Source organism: Macaca nemestrina, chromosome 7 (assembly GCF_043159975.1).
Source record: "Macaca nemestrina isolate mMacNem1 chromosome 7, mMacNem.hap1, whole genome shotgun sequence".
NCBI lineage: Eukaryota > Metazoa > Chordata > Mammalia > Primates > Cercopithecidae > Macaca > Macaca nemestrina.
Window position 1 is genome coordinate 159,992,922 of NC_092131.1, and position 26,876 is coordinate 160,019,797.

The 26,876-nt window shown below is 48.9% G+C and overlaps 1 protein-coding gene across 1 annotated transcript in view; it reads left to right on the forward strand.

Annotated features, from left to right (window-relative positions):
- The first annotated feature begins 231 nt into the window (after positions 1–231).
- LOC105491749 (phospholipase A2 group IVE) overlaps positions 232–26,876 on the forward strand; it is a 62,490-nt gene continuing 35,845 nt past the window's right edge. The window contains exon 1 of the mRNA XM_011758418.2: positions 232–537. Within this exon, the coding sequence (XP_011756720.2) occupies positions 355–537 (183 nt within the window). The 5' untranslated portion in view covers positions 232–354. The remainder of the gene's footprint in view (positions 538–26,876) is intronic.

The window sequence follows — 26,876 nt, forward strand, 5'->3', positions numbered from 1 at the left end:
CTTTCTCTGAGCCTGGATCCCAGCCCTGAAATGCAGGCATCCCTTGACGGAGAACTGCCCTATGTGAGTGCAATGCTAGCTCCCTGCTTGTCTTTCAGGCAGCACAAGAAATTTCTCTCCACAAAATAGGCCCAGATTGTTTGAAATATTTGCAGAGATAGACGTGGGGCTCCTTTAGTTAAGCCCTGGCTTCCTTCAGGTCCTTAATAATTCATCCTGGCTTAGCTTCAGGAGGAGTCTGATGGCATTGCTTCCCTTTCGCAGGAGGGAAGCAGGAGGCTCCAACAACACCTCGCTTTAAGGACCAGTCTCAGCTCCACACAGCCTGTCCTGAGCCCCAGAGAGGAGGCTGGGATGAGTCTCCAGGCCTCAGAAGGCTTTCCTGGGCTGGAAACTAATGTGTTTGTCCCACAGAGCCCGCAAAGGGATGAAGAAGGCAGCAGGTCAGGAAGAAGTTTCAGTGAGTTCGAGGATACACAGGACCTGAACACTCCTGGTCTCCCACCTTTCTGTCCCATGGCTCCTTGGGGCTCTCAGGTATGTCTGTGTTCCTGGGACGGGGCTCCGGCCACTTAAATTTTTACCCTCACTTTCGTGACTGGAAATAAGATCACCTGCATTGCTGGAGAGTTAAGAGGTTGTGATTTTAATTTCTTTCTCTCTGGAGGAGTCCTTTTACCCCGCTGCCATCACCTGTCTGTCCTTACCTCCCTCTGTGCTCAAAAGAACTGTTAACAACAGTGGTGAGCTTTTAGCAAGTGCATTCCATGCACCTGCCGCTGCTAGGCAGGAATCAGTATCTGCATTTGATGAAGAAACTGCAGCACAGACAGGTCAAGGAACTTGCCCAAGGCCACATAGCTAGTTTCATGGGCACCTGAGATGGAAGATATTTGTCAATACGATGCTGAGAAGAGTGAACAAGACTGTGCATGGGAAGCACCTGGCAGAGTGCCTGTCACCTAGGCGCTCAAACCGTGCAGTCTAGCATAGTGGCCTAGCAGGGTCATGAGTGTAATTCCATGCAACTCAGAGAGAGTTGGAGGAAACATATAGATCTGGCTTACCTCGCAAACCCCACCTATGAGTCAATACGTAATTCCCATCTGGTAAGTTGAGTAGGCTACAGAAATCAAACCGCATCTGAAGATAATTATCAGGTGATCCAGGTCTGCCTCATGCAGTTTCTCCTCCGGGCAGGCGTGTGAGCTTCCCGGAGGCTCCCAGTGATTTGGGGAGGTGACAGCGTTCCTGTGCCCCTCTGGCTGCTATGGTCTTAGCGGTGGCACCAGACTGAGCTCTGCAGGGAGTGAGCCTCGCTTCCTCCTGCCAGCCGAGGCCTGGCTCAAAGGGAGCGCTGGCCAAGGTCCCCTCACCTCCTATGGACCCCTCTGGTCTCTGCCTCCTTCTCTCTGGTCCCTGGCCTGGAGGGTCCATCCTGAGCCCCAACCACGGGGTCCCCTTGTCTGGATCCAGAAGGTCCCGCTTCATACCTGCCACAGCATCCACCACACAGGTAACTGAGGGCTGCTTGGGGATGACCCCGTCATGCAAACAGCGTTCCATCCTCCATATTGGGGGAGTGTGTCCCCCGGCATTCGCGTGTTGGAAACTTAATCCCCAGCGCGACAGTGTTGAGAGGTGCGATCTTTAGGAGGGGATTTGGTCACGAGGCTGCGGCCCACATGGATGAATCCGTGTCGTTATCATGGAAGTGAGTATAACTGAGAGGGTGAGATTGTTATAAAAGTGAGTTTGGCCTCCATCCCTTAACCCAGGTGGACTGGAGGCTCGGGCCTCTGCCGGTGACACTTCCCAGAGTCACATGTGAAGAGGGGTCAAGAGCCCCACCCCAGAGTTTCCCTCGACATCTCTGCCCCACACCACCCCACCCTTCCCAAAAAGCTCATCTTCTGCAGTCTCCCAGTCTCTGGTGAGCAGGTGCTTCTCCCCTTCCTCTGCCCGACTCTTCCTCCGTTCTAGAAGTCTCTGTGTCTCATCGGCCGGGCCTGCTGTTGATACGCTGGAGGGGGATGGGAACTGGGGCGAGCTCCCTCCCCTGCTGCCTTGCTAACGAGGTCAATGGCCTGCCCTTGCCTGCCCTGGCATCTTCGGCCTCCTGACTCACACCTGGAAGTGGCAGCTGAAAGGTTTTGGGAGCAATGAAAACATAATGGCTTAATATTTGTGAAACTGTTGGCCTCATTCAAGTCGTTAAGAGCATGGGCTCTGGAGTTACACCAGGTTTGATCCCTTGCTCTGTCATTCGTCAGCCCTGTAACCGGAGACCAGCTCCTCAGCCTCTTCCAACTTCAGTTTCTCCCTCTATGGGGAAAATGAAGTGCGGAGTCAACCACGTGCTTAGCGCAGCGCCTGAGGCATAGAAAGCTGGAGCGATGTGGCTCGCTGTCATTGTTACCATCATGGCTTTGCCGTGATTTCTCCCCTCTGCCCCGTCATCCCCATGCCCGTCACAGTGCACACATGAGGCTGTACCCGTGGCCCCCTGGTCTTTCTCCAGCTGCTTGAGGGGAGAGCAGAAAGGCCCACATGACTGGGACACAGACGGCCACAAAAAGACATTGGATTTAATTTTAATATTTTAATTCTGATATGTGTAAAGTAATTTCTAAAAATGTTTGGAAAACATAAAGGGCCAATCCACTGTAATCCCATTAACCCCGTACGATAACTATAGTCACGTGTTGCTTAGCAACAGGGACATGTTCTGAGAAATGCATCATTAGGCGATTTTGCCATTTTGCAAACATCACAGAGTGTGTGCACACAAACCTAGCTAGCATAGCTCACTACACACCTAGGTTATATGGTGTAGCCTTTTGCTCCTGGGCTGCTAACCTGTACCGCCTGTTACTATACTGAACACTGTAGGCAATTGTAACACAATAGGTATTTGTATACCTAAATGTATCTAAATATAGAAAGGCTACCATAAAAATAGGGTATTCTGATCTTACAGGACCACCATCATATATGTGGTCCGTTGTTAACCAAACCATCATTATGCAGTGCATAACGATATGGCATAATGTTTATACCGTATCTATGCCCGGGAGGGGGGTTAGCCTAAAATTATAGTCATGAATATTTTATATCTTGCTTCCTAAACTTCGTATGATTTTAGTCGCTAAATAATATTCTATGGTGCATATGTATGCACCAACATTTATTAGGATTTTTATGATGAAATGTCAGAGTTTTTATAGGTGTTTTATTTTTGCAAATTTCCATGGAATTTCTCAGAGACAGGTCAGTTGGTCATTCCCCGAGACCTCTGTGAAATATCTGAACGTGATAAAAAGAGTCACCACCAGCTCTGCAAAAGGGTGTGTATATGTGTATGAATGGGGGGCATGCAGGCTTGGGGAAAGTGTGCACACTGGGTAACAGTGGAATCTTCAATTACCTACGTGGCAGATTTTAAGGGAACTGCAAGGACCCGCCGCTGTGGACTGAACATGTCCCCCAGCGTTCACGTGTTGGAAACTTAATCCCCAGTGCAACAGTGTTGAGAGGTGGGACATTTGGGAGGGGATTCGGTCATGAGGCCACTGCTCGCATGGATGAATTCATGTCATTATCATGGGAGTGAGTCACTGAGAGAGTGGGATGGTTATAAAAGTGAGTTCGGCACTCTGTTGCTCTCTCGTGTTCTCCTGACCTTCTCCCCTGCACCATGGGATGACACAGCAAGAAGACCCTTGCCAGATGTGGACCCTTTGACCTCGGACTTCCCAGCCTCTGGAGCTATAAGAAATAATCTCTGTTCTTGGTCAGGTGCTGTGGGTCACACCCATTATTCCAGCATTTTAAGAGGCCAAGACAGGATCATCACTTGAGGTCAGGAGTTCAGCCTGGTCAACATAGTGACTGACACTCCATCTCTACCTGCCAAAAACTTTTTTTTTTTTGAGACGGAGTCTCGCTCTGTCTCACAGGCTGGAGTGCAGTGGTGTGATCTTGGCTCACTGCAAGCTCCGCCTCCCGGGTTCACGCCATTCTCCTGTCTCAGCCTCCTGAGTAGCTGGGACTACAGGCACCCGCCACCACACCCAGCTAATTTTTTGTATTTTTAGTAGAGACAGGGTTTCATCGTGTTAGCCAGGATGGTCTCCATCTCCTGACCTCGTGATTCGCCCGCCTTGGCCTCCCAAAGGGCTGGGATTACAGGCGTGAGCCACTGCGCTCGGCCCCAAAAACATATTTTAAAGAAATAGATTTCTGTTCTTTATAAATTGCCCAGTCTCAGATATTCTGTTACAGCAGCACAAAATGGACTGAGACACTCACCAGTCTTCAAATAGCTCCTTGTCTGCCCTCCATTTTGGTCCTTGAAGGGTTCCCTCCAGGACCACCCCTATGGATCAGGCCTTCATGTTTTCTGGGGCCAGTTGGAGGCTCCCATTACTGAGTAGCATATTGTCATCCAGTAACCCTAAAGCAAATATCAGCTTATCAGATTACCTTTGAATCACCGCATCTCCTGCCCTGTGGAGGAGTTACCATCTCCTGCCCTATATTCTTAGATAACTTCTCATGTGGCTTGTCACACTCCTTCAAGAAGACCTGGGACTACATCCAAAGCATTTTTTCATTCATTGAACAAATATTTACTGAGCTCCCACTATGCACCTAGTATTGTTCTAGGAGTGGGAGAGAGAGAGCACTGAGCAGGTCAGACAAGATCCAGCTCTCATGAAACTTACATTTCAATAGGGGAGACAGTAAATAAATATCTGAGTATTCCTGATATTGGTGCTATTAGGACAAAATGTGACAGCGAGTGACAGGCAGCAGGGAGCGGACATCAGAAGAGGGTGACATTTGCACTAAGATCCGAATGATGAGAAGATTGATGGCAAATATTCCAGAAAGAGCATATTCTAAGTGCAAAGGCCCTGAGGTGGACACAAGGTTGGCCTTTTCTAGAAACAGGGAGAAAACCAGGGTGATTGGAGAGCAGAGAGCAGGGGAAGCGAGGAAGGAAGCAGTGGGAGGTGAAGTCAGGTGCCTTATGCTGGGCCGGGTGCTGCAGAAAGCAGCTTTGATTTTGTTCCAAAACACAGGGGAGCCCGTGGAGGGCTTTCGTCTGAGGACTGGCTTATCTGTTTTATGTTTTACCTGCATCACTTTGTCTGGTCTGTGGAGCGTGGATTGCCTGGGGGCAGAGGGAAAGTGCGGCCGAGTGAGGAGGCATTTGCTGTGGCCCAGAGAGAAACGGGGGTGGTTTGATTGGGGTGGTAGCAGTGGACAGTAGGAGTGAATGGATTCTGGGTTTCTGGAGGTAGAATTTACAGGACTTGCAAATAGACTGGATACGGAATGAGGAATCACACATGCCTAGTGGGTTTTTGCCTTAATAACCGAGAGATGCCCCTCACTCAGCTAGGACAGAAATGGGTTGGGGTGGAGGGGTCTGGGTGCCTCTGTCTTCGGCATTTTACACTTGAGATTCACCTCTAAGCAGAGGTGTCAGGTGGGCCGTTGAAAATACAAGTCTGGAACTCAGGAGACAGGTTGAGGAGGAAATCTGTTTGAAATTGTATAGCAGAATGGAGAAGGCTTTGAAGCCATGGGGCTGGATGACGTGTCCAAAGGATAAAGAGACAGAAGCGAAGGGGAAGAAGTCTGTGCTCTCCCGTTTTCCACCTTTCAGATGCCAGCAAGGACGAAGAGCCATCAGAGTAGACGGAAAGCAGCAGCCAGTGAGGCTGGAAGGAACCAATGAGAAAGTGGTGTCCTGGGAGCCAAGAGACTTTTTCCATAAACGTCCCATCCTGTTATCTTTCTGAGCACAGAGCAGGTGGTCAGTAAATACTCTCAGAAAGCGCAAGCTCTGCAGCGGCTTGTTCGTGCCTTCTCATCCCCCAGCCCTGCCATGGAGTGCCAGTGCTGCCTGGGTGGCTGGCTGCTGGCCTGGGAACCTAACAGCTCCCTACTATCTCTTGTATCTCTCGGGAGGCCGAGGCCTCCGCCCACGCCGGGGGCCCCACCTCACCCCACCCTCCTGGTTTCACACTCTTGGCCCCCAGCTCATGCCCTTCCCTCCCAGCAGGGCTCGCCCTACTCTGTGCCACCCACGTGGAGTGAGGCAAGCTCATTCCTACTTCTTTCCCCAGTTCTGCTGCCTCCTGTCCTAGAGGCTCTCCCTTCCCCAGCTGCCACCTTTCCAAACCTTGCCTCTAACTCAAGGCTCAGCCTCCTGAGACTCCCCACCGGCCTCCACGTGGGCTCTTGACAGCCTCCCCTTCAAGACCAGCCCTGTGTACCACGCCTTCACCTGCCGGGTCACTGAAGCCCACTGGATGCCCCTCGTATCTAATCTATCACCGTGCCGTGTAGGTTCTGCTCAGAAATATCCCTCGAGTTCACCACTGCTTCCGTCTCTGCCCCCTACCCTGGCCCAAGTGACCATTTATTTCCCATCTGAGCCACTAAAACACATCTTCCTGCCCCGGTCCTGCCCAATTCTGTCCCCACTCAGCAGCCAGTTGACCTCATTCACATCACTTCCCTGCTTAATACCCTTCGGTGGCATCCGATTTCTTAAGATAAAACCCCAAATCCTGACCATGGCTTCCAAGGCCTCTCTGACCTCATCACTCCATCCTCACCATGCCCCAGACACAGGTGCTCAGTTCCTGAACACGCCAGCCTTTTCCACCCCTCAGCGCCTTGCACTGCTCTACCTTCAGCCTGGGGGACTCTCCCCGCAGCCTGCATGTAGCTAACCTCAATTTTCCTACAGGCTTCAGCTTCAAGGTTGCTTCCTCTGGGAGGTCATCCCTGACTTCTCCCCAAATCAGAATCTGTTCCTGTCTTTCATAGCACCCTGTTATTTTCCTTCCTGATACTTCTCACAGTTGATGGTTAGACATTGTTTTCTTTCAAAGCTACTTCACTAGAAGCTTCCCAAGAGCAGGCACCACGTTGATTCTGATACTCGGAACCTGTAGCACGCTGCCTGGCATTTAGGAGGTGCTAAAGTCTCCGTCGTCAGTGAACAAAGCTGTCACTGACCTCTCCAGCCCATGCCAACCTTGAGGTTCTTTGCTTTCCAAGTTCACTTACAGTTAGTTCTTTCCAATTTATTTGTCCTGTAGCAAAAAGAATAACAGCAACCATGACAATTTATTTATTTATTTATTTTTTTGAGACGGAGTCTCGCTCTGTCACCCAGGCTGGAGTGCAGTGGCACCATCTTGGCTCACTGCAAGCTCCACCTCCCGGGTTCACACCATTCTCCTGCCTCAGCCTCCCCAGCAGCTGGGACTACAGGTGCCCGCCACCATGCCTGGCTAATTTTTTGTATTTTTAGTAGAGACGGGATTTCACTGTGTTAGCCAGGAGGGTCTCGATCTCCTGACCTTGTGCTCTGCCTGCCTCGGCCTCCCAAAGTGCTGGGATTACAGGCCTGAGCCACCACACCCAGCCAACAATTTATTAAGGTTTATGACATGCCAGATTGTGCCAGATGTGTATATACAGTGTTTATGTCTATATGATATATAATCTTTACAACAATCCTGTGAAATCAGTACTATTAACCTCATTTTACAGATGAGGAAAGTGAGAAGTGGGTTTCAGAGAGAGACAGTCATTGCTGAATACTGTCCCAGTAAGTGCCAGAGCCAAGATACTCACTCGGGTCTCTGTAACTCCAGATCTCCTGCTCTTTCCTCTACATTTGTCTTGTGGGTCTTGCCTGTGAACTTCTGTTGTTGTTGTAAGCTTTTCCCACTGGCCTGTTTGGTTTGTGGTTGGGGTTTTTTGCATCCTCCACCACATGCTCCCTAAATACCTACTATTTGTGAAGGTGTGTCCATCAGCAGGTGAGAGCCACCCAGGACAAGAGACTCCGTATTCGCATCAGACTTGCCCCACGAGATGAGTTCCAGGGCTAGTTCTGAGAAAGGCCGAGTGGATGGCCACCCACAGGTCCTGACTTACGGGTGCCCAGAGGCCTGCCTTCCTCACATGTTTCCCTCACTAGGCCAGGCTGGCCCTTCCTTGTTCCCTCCTCCCTGCCTCGTAAAGTTCCCACCATCAAAGCCACTTACTTCTTAGGCAACAAAGGTGGGCCTGGCCTCCGGAAGTCCTCTCCCCCGTGCTTCCAGCAGCTGAAGGGGTGAGCAAGCTGTCCTCTGAATCTGGGGCATGGTGGGATAGAGAGAAACAGACTCTCAAAACTGGAACAGGTCATCAGGTTTCTCGAGCCACTCCCGCTTGCCCAGTGTAGGAATCTCCTCCGTACCTTCCAGGCAGGGCCTCCTTGCATAATTCTAAGAATGGAAGCTTATTACCTTCCAAATGACTAAGTTCTTTCTACACCAAGGTCAAATCTACTCACTCAGAAAGGCCCTATTTCCACCATCAGGTCAGGCACGATATCAGTCTAACACTTTTTGGTGTTTGACAGCCCTTTCCATACCCGAAGTTGCCTTCCATGCTCTATAGTTTCAAGCCCCTGCCGGCCTGGGATCCAGTATCTGCTCCAGTCACATTTTCAGTGAGCCACAACTCTGCCCCCTTCCTTGCCCAATGAGTGGATATTTCACCCAAGGCAAAGACAAGGATCTGGCTGGTGGACAGATGGCCAGCTGCTTGGTAGAAGGAAGAAAGGGCTTCCCAGCTCTTGAGAAAAAAATTCCTTCCCTGGGTGGGTTTGCCTGACCCCATGCTCAAACAAGACCTCCTGCTACTCCCAGAGGATGGCCATGGGAGAAGGTACTTTTAACAGAGTTGACATATGTAAATATCTGGTATGGTGGCCTGGGACATGGTAGGCGTGAAGTAAATGTTAGCTTTCTTTCCCTGTCTCTAAATGCAGTTTTTGCTTTATTTAAAGAGCAACTTTGTTTATAATAAGCAACTTTATTTATAATAATGTTCTTTTTACAAAATTGTTTTTCTGATTATAAATATGTAATATATATTCAGTACAGACATTAGAAAATTTGAAAAATGTAATAAACATTCTCAATAACATCATCCAGAAATAACTTCCTGAACCCTTAATACTTCCTTCCAGCTTTTTTATAGGCATATATATAAATAGAAATAAATTTTCTTTATATATATGTATATTGATATAGGTAAACTTAAGCTTGTAATATAACACTTGTCATTTCTACAAAACAGTGAATAGTGATAACTTTTCTCTGCTATTAAAAACCAGGTTTTTGAAAATGGCTACATAACATAGCATCATATCATCTAGGTTGTTTCCAATTTCTGATGCTATGACCATTTGGGGTATGCTATGAACACCCAAAAGCCTGGAAAATATGTCATTGATACACAAATTACAATGATTCCTCTCCCCTCCTTGTCAAGTTGGCAGAGAAGTCAAGATTTCTCTCCAAATAGCCCAGAGAATTCCCATGGCCATTGTCCCCGTCCATGAGTCAGACCCCCCTCATTTGTCTGCTGACTGGAAACTTCACAAAAGACTCTCTGCTGACTTGTCCAGGCTAAAGAATGCATCTGTCCTGTCAGGAGCAACAGGGAGGGTCCCTCAGCAAAGGGACCTGGTGACCAAGTATCTTTCGATAATGGTACAGCTCTGTCCCTCCACACACACACAGAGCCAGTTCCCCACAAAGAGACTCATGGTAGCAAAGTGAGTAAGCATGAAGGAGTTTCAGTATTATTTCTGTGCCTTAGGTTCTGATAAGCTAAACCCTAATACTGAGTGCAGGACACTGGTCTAAACTTCCCTCTTTAGGGCACATTTCCTCTCTGGAACTCCCAGTGCATTTCCTTGTCATCTGACCTCAATGGGTCTCTTGGGGAGGTCTCTTTACTTCATCATATACACTGCAATAACTTGAATCCTCAATGAGGAGTCCGAGTCCCAACCTCTTTCCCTGTCCCCAGGAGGCTCGTCTGCTCCTATGTAAATTTATGGATGCAACTTGATTCATAAGGGAGGGTGCTGCCCAGTTCCACTTGCCAGTATCCAACACCTAGATGCCATGGATACATTGGTGGGTGCGAGTGGAGTGGAGGCACTGCTATTTCCATCCATCAACAACTTTTTTTTTTTCCTTTTATCCATCAACCACTGCTAAGCCCTATCCCTCGTTAAACCAAACAGGCAAATAACAACAAAATTTAAAATATTATGGGAATAATACCAAATCAAATATCTTTGAGGATTCAAACAAGTGTTTGTATACAATAAATTCCTGGAAATACAGTTGCTGGGTCAAAGGCGTGCAAAGTTTGCATATTCATAAGATTACCAAATGGCCCTCCAAAAACTTTGCTCTAATCTGCATCCTATCACCAACATTTTACTGACTCTTTCTCACACCCTTACCAACACTATGTCTTATCAATTTTTTATCCTTGCCAATCTGATAAATGAAACGTGGCATCTGTTTGTTGTTTTAATATAGTCTTTAAATTATTAGCAATGATCTTTTATATAGACTTATTGCATAGTCCATTGATTCCCAACCTTTATTGAACTTTAGAATCATCAGAGGAGCTTCTAAAATTTCCAGTGCCCAAGTTATATACCATACCAATTACATCAGAGTATCTGGGAGTCAGGCAACAATACATATTTTCAAAGATCTCCAGATGACTCCAGGGTTCAGCAAAGTTCTGACATACACATTACTACCATGAATTGCCTGTTTGTATCTTTTGTCAGTTTTTATGTTGTTTGCGTTTTAGTATTTATGTGAAAGAGATTTTAGTTTTTTGGGAAAATTAACCATCATAAGTTTCGTAAATAATTTTTACAAATTAGTCTTGTATTACTGTGTATGTGTTTTGACATAGAGAAACTTAATAGCTGAAAACTGTATGGTCAGAATTATCCATTTGTTTTCCTTTATTGCATCTCAATTTCATATCTTGCTTTCTTACTAATAATGATAAAACAATACCAGTACATCTGGAATTTATTTTAGTACAAGGAGATATGGAACCAGCTTATTTTTTCCCAAATGACAAAATGATTATTTTTTTCAGAAAACTTATTTTTTCAACATAATTTATCAAATAACCTGTCCTTCCCCTATTAATTTGCAATGTTGTCATTTGTACATGTAAATGTCCTGTATGCACTTGGATTTGTTTCTGGATGCTCTAGGCCTTAAATACTGTAACGTGTGTGTGTGTGTGTGTGTTTTAAAGTTTTGTAGAATGGTGGAGGGGGTCTCACTATGTTGCCCAAACCGTTCTTGAACTCCTGGCCTCAAGCAATCCTCCCACCTCGGCCTGCCAAAGTGCTGGGATTACAGGCAGAAGCTGCCACAACTGGCCAAATACTGTAGCTTTAAAATACATTTACTAGATAGAATTAGTTTTCTCTCCTTAATTTTATCTGTTTTATAAATTCACTGAACATTTTTTCATTTTCATTTTTCTGCATATATTTTACAACTTTTGGTTAAGTTCCCCCAAAACTTCTGGTTGGAAATTTAATTGGTTATTGTACTAAATAAATAGATCAATTTAGGAAGAATTGATCATTTTATTTTCCCATTTAAGAACAATGTATGTATCTTAATTTTTTAAGCTGTTTTATGTCTCTTAGGAGAGTTTTATAGCTTTCTACATAGTGTCTGTGAATTTCTTATTTATTTTTCCTTAGGCTTGTTTATTTTATTTTTCATTGCTATTTTGTATGTGATCTTATTTTCTTCTGTGGCTATGATTTTTATGGAAAAATTAATATTTTTTACTTATTTATCTTTATAATCCAGTCTTCTTATATCCTGAATTCAAGTATACATATATATACATGCATAGCCAAATTCAAGTATTCATATACATATACACACACACACACACACACATATGTATATATGTATACTTGGTTCTATTTGGAGATATTCATTCTATTCTGTTGATCAGTCTGCTAATCAGTATACCAGTATCACACCATTAACAAAAGTATTTTTTCATGTTGGTACATTCTCTTTAGAGTTCTCTTTCCAAGACTACATAGAATTCAGTCATAGAAATATGCAATCATTTACTAATATTTCTTTTTTTTTTTTTTTTGAGACGGAATCTCGCTCTGTCGCCCGGGCTGGAGTGCAGTGGCCGGATCTCAGCTCACTGCAAGCTCCGCCTCCCGGGTTTACGCCATTCTCCTGCCTCAGCCTCCTGAGTAGCTGGGACTACAGGCGCCCGCCACCTCGCCCGGCTAGTTTTTTGTATTTTTTAGTAGAGACGGGGTTTCAAGGTGTTCGCCAGGATGGTCTCGATCTCCTGACCTCGTGATCCGCCCGTCTCGGCCTCCCAAAGTGCTGGGATTACAGGCTTGAGCCACCGCGCCTGGCCTATTTACTAATATTTCTACCAATATTGAGCATATAAGTGATTTTCAATTCTTCACCATCAAAAATTTTAAATGAAATTTTTGAACAGGTAGCATTTGTATTCCTGGTTGTGAGTTTCCAAGAGTGTAATTACTTGGGCATAAATAGTCTTGTAGCTTTGGAAAACTGCTGTATTTTCATAAGTGTTGATGGTGCTTAGATTAGACTATGGTAAGGGAGGTTAAGAGGCTTGCAGGCAGTGGGTGGGGGCAGTGGGTGGAGTCCATGAAGAGTTGGTCCCAAGAATATGGGTTAGTGAAAGTAAAAGATCTTGAAAAGATGCCCAAGATCCCTAATAATAAGGAAAATGCCTATGAAAACCACAATGAGATATAATTTTATATCCACTGGATTAGCAAAACTCAAAAAGTCAGATGATACCCCATGGTGTAGCCCAATGGGAACTCTCGTACCTAGTGTTGGAAGTGTGAATCAGTAACAATTACTTTGGAGAATGCTTTGGTAGTATCTAGTAAAATTGGTGATAATATCCCTTATAACCCAGCAATTTATTTCCTAGGAATATAGACACTAAAGAAACATGACGTGTACAAGAAAGCACACAGTAGCATTGTACTCCCTGCCCCCACACTGCTTTCAAGCCTCTTGTCCTCCCTTACCATAGTCAATTCTAAGAAAGCTCAGAGCACTAGTACCGGTCCGTGGCCTGTTAGGAACTGGGCCACACAGCAGGAGGTGAGCAGCAGGCTGGTGAGCATTAGCGCCTGAGCTCTGCCTCCTGTCAGATCAGCAATGCCATTAGATCCCCATAGGAGTGCAAACCCTATTGTGAACTACCTAGGTCACACGCTCCTTAAGAGAATCTAATGCCTGATGATCTGTCACTCTCTCCCATCAATCCCAAATGGGACCATTTAGCTGCAGGAAAACAAGCTCAGGGTTCCCACTGATAGTACATTATGGTGAGGTGTATATTTTATATATTACAGTGTGATAATAATAGAAATAAAGTGCACAATAAATGTAATGCACTTAAATCATCCCTGCCCCCACCGTCCATTGAAAAATTGTCTTCCACAAAACCAGTCCCTGGTGCCAAAATGGTTGGGGACCACTGATCTAAGATATATCAATACCTTAGATATTACACATCGGAATATTACACATTATAATTTTTTAAAAAGTATTTCTTATTTCAGAGATTTTAAAATGGGAAAAAATATGTACCTTGGAATTGATGAAATACAGTAACAGCAAAAACTTAGTGTTATGGGATCTTTGGGGTGTCACTTTTCTGGCCAGAAACCTGTGGCCAGTGGCACCTTTGCCCGAGTTTTGCTTGGGTCCGCTGGGTTCATTCTGCCCACTCAGCCTGGCAGGCTGCACTCAGCTCACACTACAAGCCTGGATCCCACACCTGCCAAGGGAGACTGCATGGAGCAGCAATGGGTGGATGAGCAAGCGTGGAGTCTGGCTACATGCCAGCGGCTGCAGTGAGGTGGGCAGCTCCAGGTGCACCTCAAGCAGCTTCCACAGCTGGCTCTGGGGAATGCAGTGGTACCCAGAAGCTTGGAGATGCGAGGAACCACAGGGCCCCGAAGAGGGAGTCAGAGACCTGGCTCCGTGTGCTCCCAGGTCTGGGTTCCCTGAAGGGCCGCAGCTCTTCTCTCCTTCTCTTCACCCACAATGAAGTGAGCAAGGGGCATGTTTCAGCCCTGTTTGTGTTATAGTTCCTTTAGCCCCGCCATTGGACAGGTACCAAGTTCTCGTCCTGTGACCAGAAAGAATGAGGTACACAGACAAGTGGGGGGTGAGCAAGAAGATGAGAGCTTTACCGAGCAATAGAACAGCTCAGAGGAGACCCGCAGTAGGTAGCTCCTTTTCCAGCCAGGGTGTCCCTACCAGTGTTCAACTCCTAGCAGAGAGGAGGCCCTAGAGTGGGAAGCTCCCCTCAGCAGCTGGTCATCCTGATGACTGCCCTGCTCTGGCTGAGCCGGGCTTCCAGGGGAGGAAATGCACGCACTTGGGTCCATGGGCAGCCATGGGTGAGCCTGGAAAAGGTACCACAAGTTCCCACTCTGGTCTGCAGGACTGGCAGCCTGGCCTGAAGGTAGGGCCTCTCCAGGGACCCACCCCCTTCTGCCTAGGAGCCTGCCTTCTGCTGCCACCTATGGTGCCCAGGCTGCTGGTACCAAGGGGCACCTACAGGCCAGCACGGAGCTGCCCTAAGCCCCCCACCCCCCACCCCTTGGCTTCACCCCCCACCCCATGCTCATTGGCACCCAAAGTCTGGAGGGGGCTGAAGCGGCAGAGGGCTGGCATATCTGCACTGCCCCAAATATGTGCACTCCCGGCCAGGCTGCACAGCACCCGGCTCGGCCACAGGGTGCTCCGAGATCGGAACCGGCGCTGACAGCGGGGAGAAGCCAGGCAACGGGAGCAGGCACTTCCAAGCCTGCAAGGCCGGGAGGGCGGTGGTACTACCCGGGCCCCCAAGAGCACACAGAGGCCCAGGTCCACAGCCCAAACTTGGGCTGTTGCCTGCTCCCGGCTCCCGCCAGCTCCGTGGAGCATGCAGCCCCATCCGCCCCTCCTTCGCAGCCTGGGGCAGGGGCTCCCGGTACTGGCTGGGCCCCGGCCCGTGTCCAGGGCAGGGGCGACATGGCTATGAGCTCCCTCCTATTGCCCTGGCACCCAGGGGCGGTCTGGGGTGGAGTGGATGGCAGGCCCTGGCCCAGCCTTTGGGAGTGTCAGGCTTGGCGGTCACCCAGATGCAGGGTGGACCTGGGAATGCGCCCCTAAGCAGCGCCGCGCAGAGCCTCCTTCCGAGGCACAGGAACCCGGCATCCTCGGCGGGTGGGAGCAATGGCTGCCCCGCTGGCTGGTCCCCAAAGCGGGCACCGCTCCCACTTTCAGCCCTGGGCCGCAGAAGCGCGTCCGCAGTTCCGCCTCCCCGGGCCGCCCGCTCGCTGTGCAAGAGCAGCAGCGCTCCAGGCCCAGTTCCGCCTCAGGACCGCGCTCTTCCCAATCGCGCTGCACCCCAGCCGCGCTGCTCCTCCGCCAGCGGGCGACCTGGCCCAGCCCCATCGCCGCGGCCCCCAGGGCGGTGGGCTGCAGAGAAGGCTATCGGCCTCCTCCCCGCACCCTCCCTGCTGCGGCCCGTGATGGCAGCGGCTGCTCCAGACGGTCCGCCGCTGCTGTCATAAGGAACAGCTTAAATGTCTATCACACAAAAACGTAAGTTGTGGAATAGGTCACAACTGTGAAAATGAATGAACCAGATCTATTCCTACCAGTATAGGTGAATCTTACAAGCCTAATGTAGAGTGGAGAAAAAAACATGTTAATAGCAGAATGGATATTTGAATGTTATCTAGCTTATACAAAGTTTAAAAACATGTGAAATAATACCAAGTCTAGCTCAGGAATACACACATAGGTAGAGAAAGATTAAAGAAATGCCTGGGAGTGATAGACATGAATTCAGGTTGCTTTTTAAAAGTATTAAGCAATATTTATGATACACAAAATGTATAGAGAATAATGAAATGAATACCCATGACTCCACTGTCCAGCTTAAAAAACTCACATTGGTGACAGAGTCAAAGGCCCCAGTGTGCTCCTTGCCCAATCACTTCCCCTCTCTCTCTTCCTAGGGATAGTTTTTAACCTTTGGTTAAAAAATTAACCTGAAGCCCAAGTGCTGAGTTCATTTGCAAATTCTTATCCTGACTTGCATATGACATGATTTCCATTTCCTGTGGCTGATTAACCACATCCCCTGGGCCTGCCCCATCCTGTCTGCCTTTCCCTTCCTTCAACTCAGCCTTACTTGCTGGGAGAGCATGGTTGACTCTCCCATCCCCAGCAGGGGAACAAGGGTGAGTCCCCACTCTCTAGCCCCTAGTCATGGACAATAACCAACGCTCTTTATCTGTCCCAGTTTACAGGTGTTGAAATGCAATGTTTCAGGTGCTGGTTGCTCCTCCCATGACTGGGAGAGGCTTTCCCTGTGCAGGGGATGTCACCAAGGCAGTAAGGTATGTGAGTGGTGGGTGGATGTATGACAGCGCTGACTTCGAGTGAAGGACAAATGAGAGATCGGAGCAAATCCTGGAAATGAGGCGAGAAGAATGGGAAGATGAGAGAAGAAACTTGGAAGATTTCTTCCCCCATGATTCCCAGAGGAGGGCTCCTGAAGGCAAACGCTCAGACATGTGCCTCCCACCCTAGGTGTGCCCTAGAGGAGCATATGCCCTAGTTTTAAGGCACAAGGGACTCAGTTCAGGGGACAGTGAAAGGCACGGTCCCTGTGATCCCCTGCACAGAACCCTCCTGCAGATGTGGCAGCCAGGCGGATCAGGAGTCTGTGTGGAGTTCTGTTCCGCTGCAAGTGGCAGAGTGACTAAAGCTGAATTCAAATAAGTTTAAGCAAATAAAAAACCTTTATTGTCTCATGTAACTGGGAAGTCCAAGGGGCATATAGGCTTCAGGCATAGCTAGATCTAGCAGTCCAGATCATGTCCTCAGAATTTTGTCTTCTTCTCTCCTTCTCTCAACTTTTTAAGGCTGAGTCCTTTCACATGGTGACATAGATGGTGACTAATAACTCAAAGCTGACCTCTTCCTCTCTCTTTCCCAACATTCATATAATCCTTAAAAGGAGGAGGCAGAAGAGGAGGAGGCAGAGAAGGAGATTTCATTGTTCCTGAACCAATCACTGAGTCTAAGAGGATGAGAATGAGACTGGCCAGACTGGTCGGGGCCCACCTTTGAGAAAGGAGGATGATTCCCTGATGACAGCTGCATAAGATCCCAAAGGCAAACAGTGCTCTCTTATCAGAGAAAGGGGAAAGGGACTCTAGGGGTCATGAGTCCACTATACCAGCATCCCACATGCAGACACAGTCAACCCTTAACCTCAGGACTGGCTTATGTACTCAGAATCAGCACATACAGATTTTCTTCATATTCTCCAAAATGAAATCAGAAACTAATCAAATTATTTTGCCTCGAATAATTACAAAGCCTAGGAGTACTCTGGGTCTGGCATACCCGGTATGTCTCTACTTCCAAAAATACTTTCAAGAGAAATTAGAAATAAGTGATCTGATCATCCCAGTGTGCCTGGAACTTTCCAGTTTTAGCACTAAAAGTCCTGAGTCCCAGGAAACCCTTTAGTCTTGGACAAACCAGGATGTTTGATTACTTTCAAATGAGTCTTTGGTTATTGTTTGCGGCAGACGGTTCCTGAGGGCTACAAGGCAGGTACTACAGGGGGTCAGGTCTGCGCTCTTGGAGCCCAGAGTCCTTCCCTCTGAATTTCTACATCACCAGAAAAAGGACTTGAACTCCTCACTCCCACTCCACCCAGTCCCTACACATACATGTGCAGAGAGGGAAGCAGCAGCTGAGAGAGGTGAAGTGTTATTTGCACCTTGGCAAGGGGTCTCTGCCATGCCTCCAGCTCCCCTACACAGGACAGGAGGCCTGAGCCCAGCCCCACCAGGGCCCACTCCACTCGGGGCCGGGGGCTGCTTTACAGGCTGCGGGGAGGCAGCAGGGAGAGGGTTCCAGGTGGTGACTCCTGTCCCTCTCCTGCTCCTCACAGACCAGAGGACCCTCTTCTGTGTTTGGTGCTTGGTCATCCATGTGTTCAGCCTCACCCAGGCACTGCCTAGATGACAGAAACCAGGACTGCAGAGTCACCCCAAAGGACCTGCCCCTCCCACCCCACCCACCCAGGATGTCCTTTGCCCCACTGCCTCCTCCAGGTGCCTGGCATCTCACCATGCTGGCCCTGGAGCCCACCAGTCACCAACCAGACAGAGTACAGAGGCTGGGCAGGGCCCCTCCCAGAAGCCCTCACGGTGTCACAAGGGCCAGCTCAGCCACTCCTCTATTTCCTCAGTGCAAATTCTTTAACTCAAACCTTAAAACCAACTACATGGCACTGAAAAAATCCTCAGAGTATTTTGCCTTTACTGGCCACAAGACTTGCACTCATTCTTGTCTGGCAGGGCAAGCAGGGCTGAGGCTCATCGGGACAGCCAGAAATGGGGCTCCAGGACCACATGGCCAGCACCACAGGGCTGCTGACTTTAATCCATCTCCGTGCAACTGGAATTTATTCCCCAGCAAGAGCTCAGGGGCTTTCTTCTTCCTAAAGGTCAAGGCAAGAACACATGAGCGTCCCCTCCCAAGTACTCTCACACAACACACACAGTCACACAACATATTCACACAGCACACTCATACAACACACACTCAGACACGCTCACAGCATACTCACATACATACCTGTTCTCACACTCACACACTTCTCACACACACACGCAGTGGGGAGGAGTGGGGGAGTCCCCTGCCCTGGATCCTGCCAAGGACAGGCCACAGGTTCTGTTTTCACATAACCCAAATGCCCTCCCCAAAAGATCTCGGTCCCCTCATTAAATATCAGCCTATTTTCAGTTACTTAAAGCTCTTTCCTGGCTGTGTTCCTCCTTTCTAACATCAAACACAATTTTTAATCTGTGTCTTCCCACAAATCTCGCACCTTATTCTCTCTCTGTGCCCAAGCATGGTATAGCCTCACCAGGCAGCAAGGAACAAGCCAGACCCCAGAAATCAGCAGTGAGAAAGGCCTCTGAGGTCAATTGGTTGGATGATCCACACCACGGCTGCCTCTCAGACTCACCTGAGACGGTGAAAATATACAGAGGTCTCCCCACCCGGTGTTCTGCCCATCCCCACACTGCCTTCCTAAATGCAAATGGACATTGACCTAAAGTCAGTAGGGAGCCGAGGCCCTCTTCAGCTGTGCTGTCCTTGTCAAACCCAGGATGTGATCTGAAGGCAGCTCCTGCTCATGTCCCTCCCAGGCCTGACACCGTCCCTTCTGCCTCCCCTTCCCTGTGGGGTGGTGGGCAGGGACCCTTGACTCCAGGGTTTGAACCAAATGGAGCCCATGGGGAATTATTTTTCTCTGTTAGAACTTGGCTAGAACCCAATTCAGTCAAAACATAGAGCACCAGTGAATGGCGTAGTATACTAGTCCATTATGCATTGTATAAAGGAATATCTGAGACGAGGTAATTTACAAAGAAAAGAGGTTCTGCAGGCTGTACGAGCATGACACCAGCATCTGCTTGGCTTCTGGTGAGCCCTCAGGAAGCTTTTACTCATGGCAGAAGGCTGACAGGGAGCAAGTATGTTGGGTGGCAAGAGAGGAAGCAAGGAGGTGTTGGGAGGGCAAGTCTTTTTTAACAACTAGATTTCACTTGAACTCAGAGCGAGAACTCACTCATTACCACCAGAAGGCACGAAGCCATTCATGAGAAATCCATCCTGTGACCCAAATACTTCCCACTAGGCCCCACTTCCAACATTGGGGATCACGTATCAACATGAGATTTGGAGGAGACAAACATCCAAATGATATCAGGTAGACTCGAACCATCTGACATGGTTCTTAAGACAGTGGAACTAGGAGAAACCCAGCCTTGCTAAATTACTGCAGGGCTGAACTTGCCAGAAGTCCTCCCCTTCCCTCTCCCTGTGAAGTCTGGGAGTCTCCCAGAGGTGCCCTGGCTCAGGAGCTGATGTCAAGAAGCTTGGCAGAGTCTAGTTATGGGTGCTTGGTCAGCCAGCCTTGGACCAAGCAAATGTGAGGGCTGCCTGTTACAACCACCCCTATGTGGGAGAACCCAGGAGCCTGGCAGGAGAGAACTGTGGGATGGAGGAGGGAAAAGGGAAGCCAATGGGAGAAAGAGGAGGATGAAGGGAGAGGAAGAGAGGAAAATGAGAGGAGGAAAAATGGGAAAGTGCCAAAGAGAGGAGGCTCTGTGCAGGAGGCTGGGATTTTCAGAGGAGCCCAGATACGCCATCACTCTGTAAAAACGTCAATCAGACCCAGCCATTTCATGTCTGGAGATTTAGCCACAAGAAATGAAAACGTATATTTATGCAGAAACCTGCGTGCAAATGTTTACAGCAGCTTTATTTCTGATTGCTAAGCATGAAGGGAAGGAGCTTTGTGGCTGTGTGCGGTGGCTCATACCTGTAATCCCAGCACTTTGGGAGGAAGAGGCGGGTGGATTTCTTGAGCCCAGAAGTTCAAGACCAGCCTGGGCAACATAGTGAGACCCCGACTCTACCAATTTTTTTTTAATTAGCCGGACATAGTGGCAAATGCCAGTGATCCCAGCTACTCAGGAGGCTGAGGTGAGAGGATCACTGGAGCCACGGAGGTCAAGGCTGCAGTGAGCCCTGATTGTGCCACTTACTCCAGCCTGGGTAACAGAACAACACTCTGTCTCAAAAAGAAGAACGAAAAGAAAGAATTTTGCCCTTCAGCTGATGAATGGATAAACAAATTGTAATAATTTTACAATGGAATACTACACAGCAATGAAAAAGTAAACTCTTGTTACACACAAAAACCTGGACAAATCTCAAAAGCCTTATGCTCAACGAAAGGGGCCACACACAAAAGAGCGAACACTGCATGATTCCATTTATGTGAAACTTCAGAAAAGACGCACCTAATCTACGGCAACAGGAGGCAAATGAGTGGTTACTTGGGCCGAGGGGGAAGCGGAAGGCTGTGAGACCACCTCAACACAGATGGAGCAGGACTCTGATCTGGCTTAATGGGGGACGCCCAGAGGCAAAGTGAAGAAATGAATGAAGCCTGCCACCTGGCCTCCCACCATCTCCCTCTCACACAGGCCCTGCTCCAAATTTCTCCTCCTCCTCCACAAACGTGCAGATTTCTCTTTCCTGAGCTCTATCCCGTCAGGGCCCAGAGTGATAGTTGGAGAGCCTGATAATAAGCGTGCCCTGCTCTGGGAGCCTATAGTGTATTTGGAGAAAACTAAACCTGGTGGCCATTCCTTGCAGATAAAGAGGGAAAGGCATTGATCTGGGGCCTTTTGCAGGCTACCACTTGCTCCAGGAGCCCCATGATGGCTGATGAAGGTCTTCCAGCTCACCCTAACCACACAGTGCTGAGGGTCACTTGCTCTACTGTAGAAGCAGGATTTGCTCTCCTTCTTAAACTCTCTCTGCTCAGAAACCTTCCATGAGTACCACTGCCAGCTGAAGAAAGATTGTGATTCTTTCACTCCATAGCCATGAATCTCCTTAATCCCCTTCTCCAACCTTCATTCCTTTACTCATGCCACCTCACTTGAGAAAAATGTCCTCTCCCCTCCCCTTCATCTGTCAGGCCCATACCCTTCCTTCTTCAAGGACAAGTTCAAATTCTTCCTCCTCCAGGCCCTCTTCTGACCTCCCCAGCCCTGAGTGGCCAAGCTCTCTGAGCAGCTTCTTTTTACCTCTCTTCTCGTATATGACATGATTGTCCTGAGACTGTTTGTGTGACCCTCCTGTCTCACCCCACTTAAATTGGGAGGTCCTTGGGCCAGCGACGATGTCTTTGTATCCCTGATGTTACTGTACTGTGGATCTCTTACAGTAAATCAGTGCCAGTCATGTGCTAAGTCCTTTATCTCATTTATTCTGGACAACCATCCCGTGAGGTAGAAACTGCTATGCTTCCCGCTTTACAGATGGAGAAACTCAGGCTTAGAGGGATAACCTTACCCAAGTCCATGTAGTTTATATGTAACAGAATGAAGGTACAAACCCAGGTCTATTAAAGTCTAGACTGCTGTACCACGCTCAGTCTTGAGACAATGACGATGTCATCCTCCCCAAAGTGATGGGTGATAAGGAGTAAACTCAGCGTGCAGAAGGCTCTTGGCACCTCATTGTGTGAGCAAGAGAGTCCAGAGCAGGGAAATGAAGCCTGGCATGTAGCTGAAACCAGAGGCCACAAGTTTTAATGGCAGGAACTTCATGAAATGAGAAATATTGAACTGTGGATACAAGTGCTTTGAAAATGAAAAGGGCCAGTCACCATAGCTCATGCCTGTAATCCCAGTACTCTGGGACGCTGAGGTGGGCAGATTGCTTGAGCCCAGGTGTTTGAGACTGGCCTGAGCAACACGGCAAAACTCCATCTCTACAAAAAAAAAAATACAAAAATTAGCTGGGCGTAGTGACGTGTGCCTGTAATCGCAGTTACTCAGGAGGCTACCGTGGGAGAATCACGCTTGAGCTTGGGAAGCAGAGGTTGCAATGAGCTGAGATTGCACCACTGCATTCCAGTCTGGGCAACAGACTGAGACTCCATCTCAAAAAAAAAAAAGAAAGAAAGAAAGAAAAAAGAAAAGCACTAAGCTGGCCCTTAATATTTTGTAAAGACAAAGCAAGGCAGAAAATATTCATGAGCCAGATATGTTGATGACGCTAAGAATATAAACATTACCTACACTGGGGTGAAGGCCCTTTCTTGTAATGTTTGTACTTTGTTATCTTGTCATCATGAAATAGAGTCATATTGAGTTTGTGGGCCAGAAGTTCTGGGACATCTCAACATACTAACTTCCGTGGTTGATTTTTTTAATCTCCTCTTACCCAGAGAAGCTATAAGACTTGTTTTACTTTATGTCATGAAAATTATATTCCTCATTGTACATTCATTTTAGGAAATTGGATTTTATTTATCAAGGAACATAGGCACATAGAGGAAGCCTTTTAAAAAGACAGTGCAGGCTGGGCACGGTGGCTCACGCCTGTAATCCTAGCACTTTGGGAGGCTGAGGTGGGTGGATCACCTGAGGTCGGGAGTTTGACACCAGCCTGGCCCACATGGTGAAACCCCTTCTCTACAAAAAATATAGAAATCAGCCAAATAGGAGGCCTTGAGGAATGCCCTGGTGTTTGGGGCTCAGCCTGGGCCCTATTTGATTGGGAAGAGTGGAGGAGTGGAAGGGATGGGGAGACAGGTGGGACCCATGGCTTTCAGGACAGTATAGTGCTATGGGTTGAGTTGCCATGGAAGCTCCTGGACTTAGCTTGTATAGCCTGTTCTGGCCTATCTCTCCCTTAACTTCCCACCCTACTTCCCCTGTCCCAGATGGTTCACATCTCACCTCCTAATTGATCGCTTGTTTCAACATCAATCATCCTTGCCTTCTTGAAGTTCAGCTTTCCTGCTCAAAAACCATCAATAGCCCCACACTGCTTAGAGACTAAGTCCAAATGTAAAGTATGACCTTCTAGGGTCATGATTATGGGACCCTAATCTAGTATGGAATGAAGGGTGACCTCTGAACGCAGGGCAGACTGGATCAGTACCAGTCCGTGGCCTGTTCGGAACTGGGCCACACAGCAGGTGGTGAGTGGTGGGTGAGTGAGTGATGCTTCATCTGTATTTACAGCCACTCCCCATCACCTGTATTACCACCTGAACCCCATCTCCTCTCAGATCAACAGTGGCATTAGATTCTCACAGGAGCACAAACCCTATTGTGAACTGTACACTCAAGGGATCTAGGTTGCACATTCCTTATGAAAATCTAATGCCTGATGATCTGTCACTCTCTCCCATCACCCCCAGATGGGACCATCTAGTTGCAGGAAAACAAGCTCAGGGTTCCCACTGATTCTACATTATGGTGAGTTGCATAGTTATTTCATTATATATGACAATGTGATAATAATAGAAATAAAGTGCACAATATATGTAAGGCACTTGAATCATCCCAAAACCATCTCCCGCCCACCCGTGGAAAAATTGACTTCCCTGAAACCAGTCCCTGGTGCTAAAAAAGGTTAGGGACTACTGCTGTAAACCATGGATCTTCACAAATGGGAAGGATTGTTATTGATCCTTCTAAGATGTCCCCTGTCACCACAGGGAAACTTGGATCTCTGAGCCTTTGAGGGGTTAGATGCATCTGGCTCTCCATCCACACTGTCAGCAACTTCAAGCTTGGGATTTCCTCTCTTAGTAGGATGTATACAGCAGATGCTTACTAGGTACATGAACTAAATTGAATTTGTAGAGTTTGCTGAGGGATATGGTGCTGAGTCTCCGTCCTTGGCAGAGGAGGGGAGGGCAGGGCAGGAAGGAAGCTGTGAGAGCAGCAGGCTAAGGCCTCTCCACTTTCTGGAGGGCCAGGCACGTGAAGAGATCCCACAGGTACCTCCAACCGGGTTCCATCCCTGCGTTCAGGCCCAGTCTGTCCCATGTTCAGATCTCATCCTAATTTCAAAAAAGCACTTCTATCTATGGGCCAGAAAAGCCGGTTGTGGGGCCCCAGGCAATAGCTCAGGTAGGAAACTCCCAGTGTACACAGTCAGGCAGCAGAGCAGGCAAAGCTGCCCTTGTCAGGCCCCTCAGTGAGCCACTAGGCTAGAGATAGGAATCATCTGGGAGGGGCAGGAGCATCCTTCAGGCTGTCCTGAGACCAGGCAGGGGCTGGACACACCCTCTCTCCACCTGGCCTCCCAGGAGGGAGGACAGGGGGTGGTTGCCCCAGACCCTCTTTTCATGAAATATTGGGCAATTATTTTCTTTCTTCACCCTCTAACTTTGGGAGCCCTGACCCTAGTCTCTTTGGGAGTTGTGGCCAGGGACCCCATGAAGTGACCCCATGGGCTTGGTATCCATGAAACTGAAGTGGAGTTGGGAGCGACGGTCCCATCCTCCTAGAGGGGCATCTATGAGCCATGACCTCTACAAGCTGAAGAGATAGAGCTTTCCCAAATTATGGCGGGCTAGTCCTACAGTCATGTGGGTCCAGTGTCCTCTTCTTGCCACCCACTGTGTCCTCGAAGGCCTGGTCATTCTGAGTGGCTGGGGGCTATGGACTGCTGACCCCAAGGCCCAGAGCCCTGCAGGTCCCTGTATTTCTATGACCTGAAGACCTGTGATTTCCTTGATATGAAGAGATCTAGGCCCAAGCACCGTATCTGTCTACCCACTCAAACCACTCCCAGAGCAATCCCAGCCACTGCCAAGCTGTGGCCAGGAGGGTGGAGCTCTGAGTCAGAGTATAAGTTACTGATCTTGCCACCCAGCTGGAGAGCTGCCGTGATGCTCCTGAGGCAGATGCCCGCCTGGGTCTCCCACCCCCTGCCAGACCCATGCCAAGCAGAAGACGGCAGGCCCTCGGCCACCTGTGCCTTGAAGGTGAGGGGGGGTGCTCCGTGGCTGGGGCCAGAGGCTGAGGGCCAGGGAGGCATGGCCAGGAAGTGAGAGGCAGGGGTAGGGAGCTGGGGGCAGGAGACGAGGTTCAGGGAGGGCTGGTAGGCACTGGACATTCCAGGGACCTGGGTTCGGGCAGCCTCATCCTAAAACCTGGGGGAAGTGGTTTAGCCCAGCTGCGGTCAGGGCTCCTGCATGGGTGGCCCAGCTGAGAGTACCCTCAAGCTTTTCAAGGCACCATGAAGTGGCTTGGGGCCATCCTGGGGCCAGGCTAGCACCCAGGGTAGACAGTATGCCGGGGGGATTCACATTTGGCCTGCCCTAATGGCAAGCAGGTATTAACCCTGCAAACATCCTAAGCTCCTATGCTGTGCGAGAGTATGGTGTAGTGTATGGTGAGAATTGGTGGCATTGTCAATCTGTTGCCATCAGCTGCCCACCTGGGTTTACAGTCAAGGTTCCTGGGTCTATTCAACTCCTCACAGCCTCACAGGGAGACCTCTGGGTTCATGGATCAGGTTGCCAGGGCTCTAGACCAACCCTGCCTCTGTTTCCCCATCTTGGCAATAGGGAGATGGCCTCAATGCTTCAATCTGCCATAGGGGCAGATTGAAGGGGCTGATCAGTCTGAAGGGGGCAGTGAAGGATCGTTAGTTGGCTCCTCGAAGGCAGCACTTCTTCCTCATTCCCCTCCCCAGGGCCTCCTCCCCAGCTCAAATTAAATCGTCGAATGACATGGGTGATGCCCTGAAAGTGCTTTGTCTCTTGGTGGGGCAGATGGAGACCCTGTTCAGTCTCCAAGGAGCCCAAGGCAGGGAGCTCTGTGCTGGGTGGTGGCCGGTGCCCCCGCTGCCCAGCCAGGTGGACACGGCCTCCTGGGGTGTGCCCTGGTTTCCCTGCAGCACTTGGGTGGCTGGAAGGGCCTCTGGCCAGCCATTGTTCCTGCCAATCTTTTTGAGCCTCCAAGAGCTTGGGCCAGGAGAGATCTTCCACAGAGGTGACAGAGCTTACCTCCAAGGGGGCAGTGAAGCAGCTGAGAGCCCAGAGCCCCAAGTGTGGCTTCATGAGCCTCTCCATGAGCTGCATCTGTCCCTGCGGGATTTCTTGCCCTGACCACTCAACTAGCCTGGTGATAAAAAGGAAAACAGCAGTAGTAGCTCCTTCCAGGTGACACTTAGTCTGGGATGTTGCTCAGAGTGGCTGGGACATGTATTAGGGTCCCATGATGTCCCCTCCCAATGATCTCCTTAAAGGAGGGCCCACATGTTCTGGAAGACAGCACCTGGCTGGTCTAAGCTCTGACACAGGTGTTGCAAGGAACTGAAGGGTACACCCAGCTCTCTAGGGAGGAGGAGGTGGCATCACCCCGCCTGGCCTGACCTGAGAAGCCCTGGGGAGGGAGTTCCTGCAGGCTCCCCAGGAGCCATCTTCCCCTCTCTCCAGGCTCCCCAGACTTCATGGGATGGTTTGCTGAGGGTATGTCTGACCCAGGA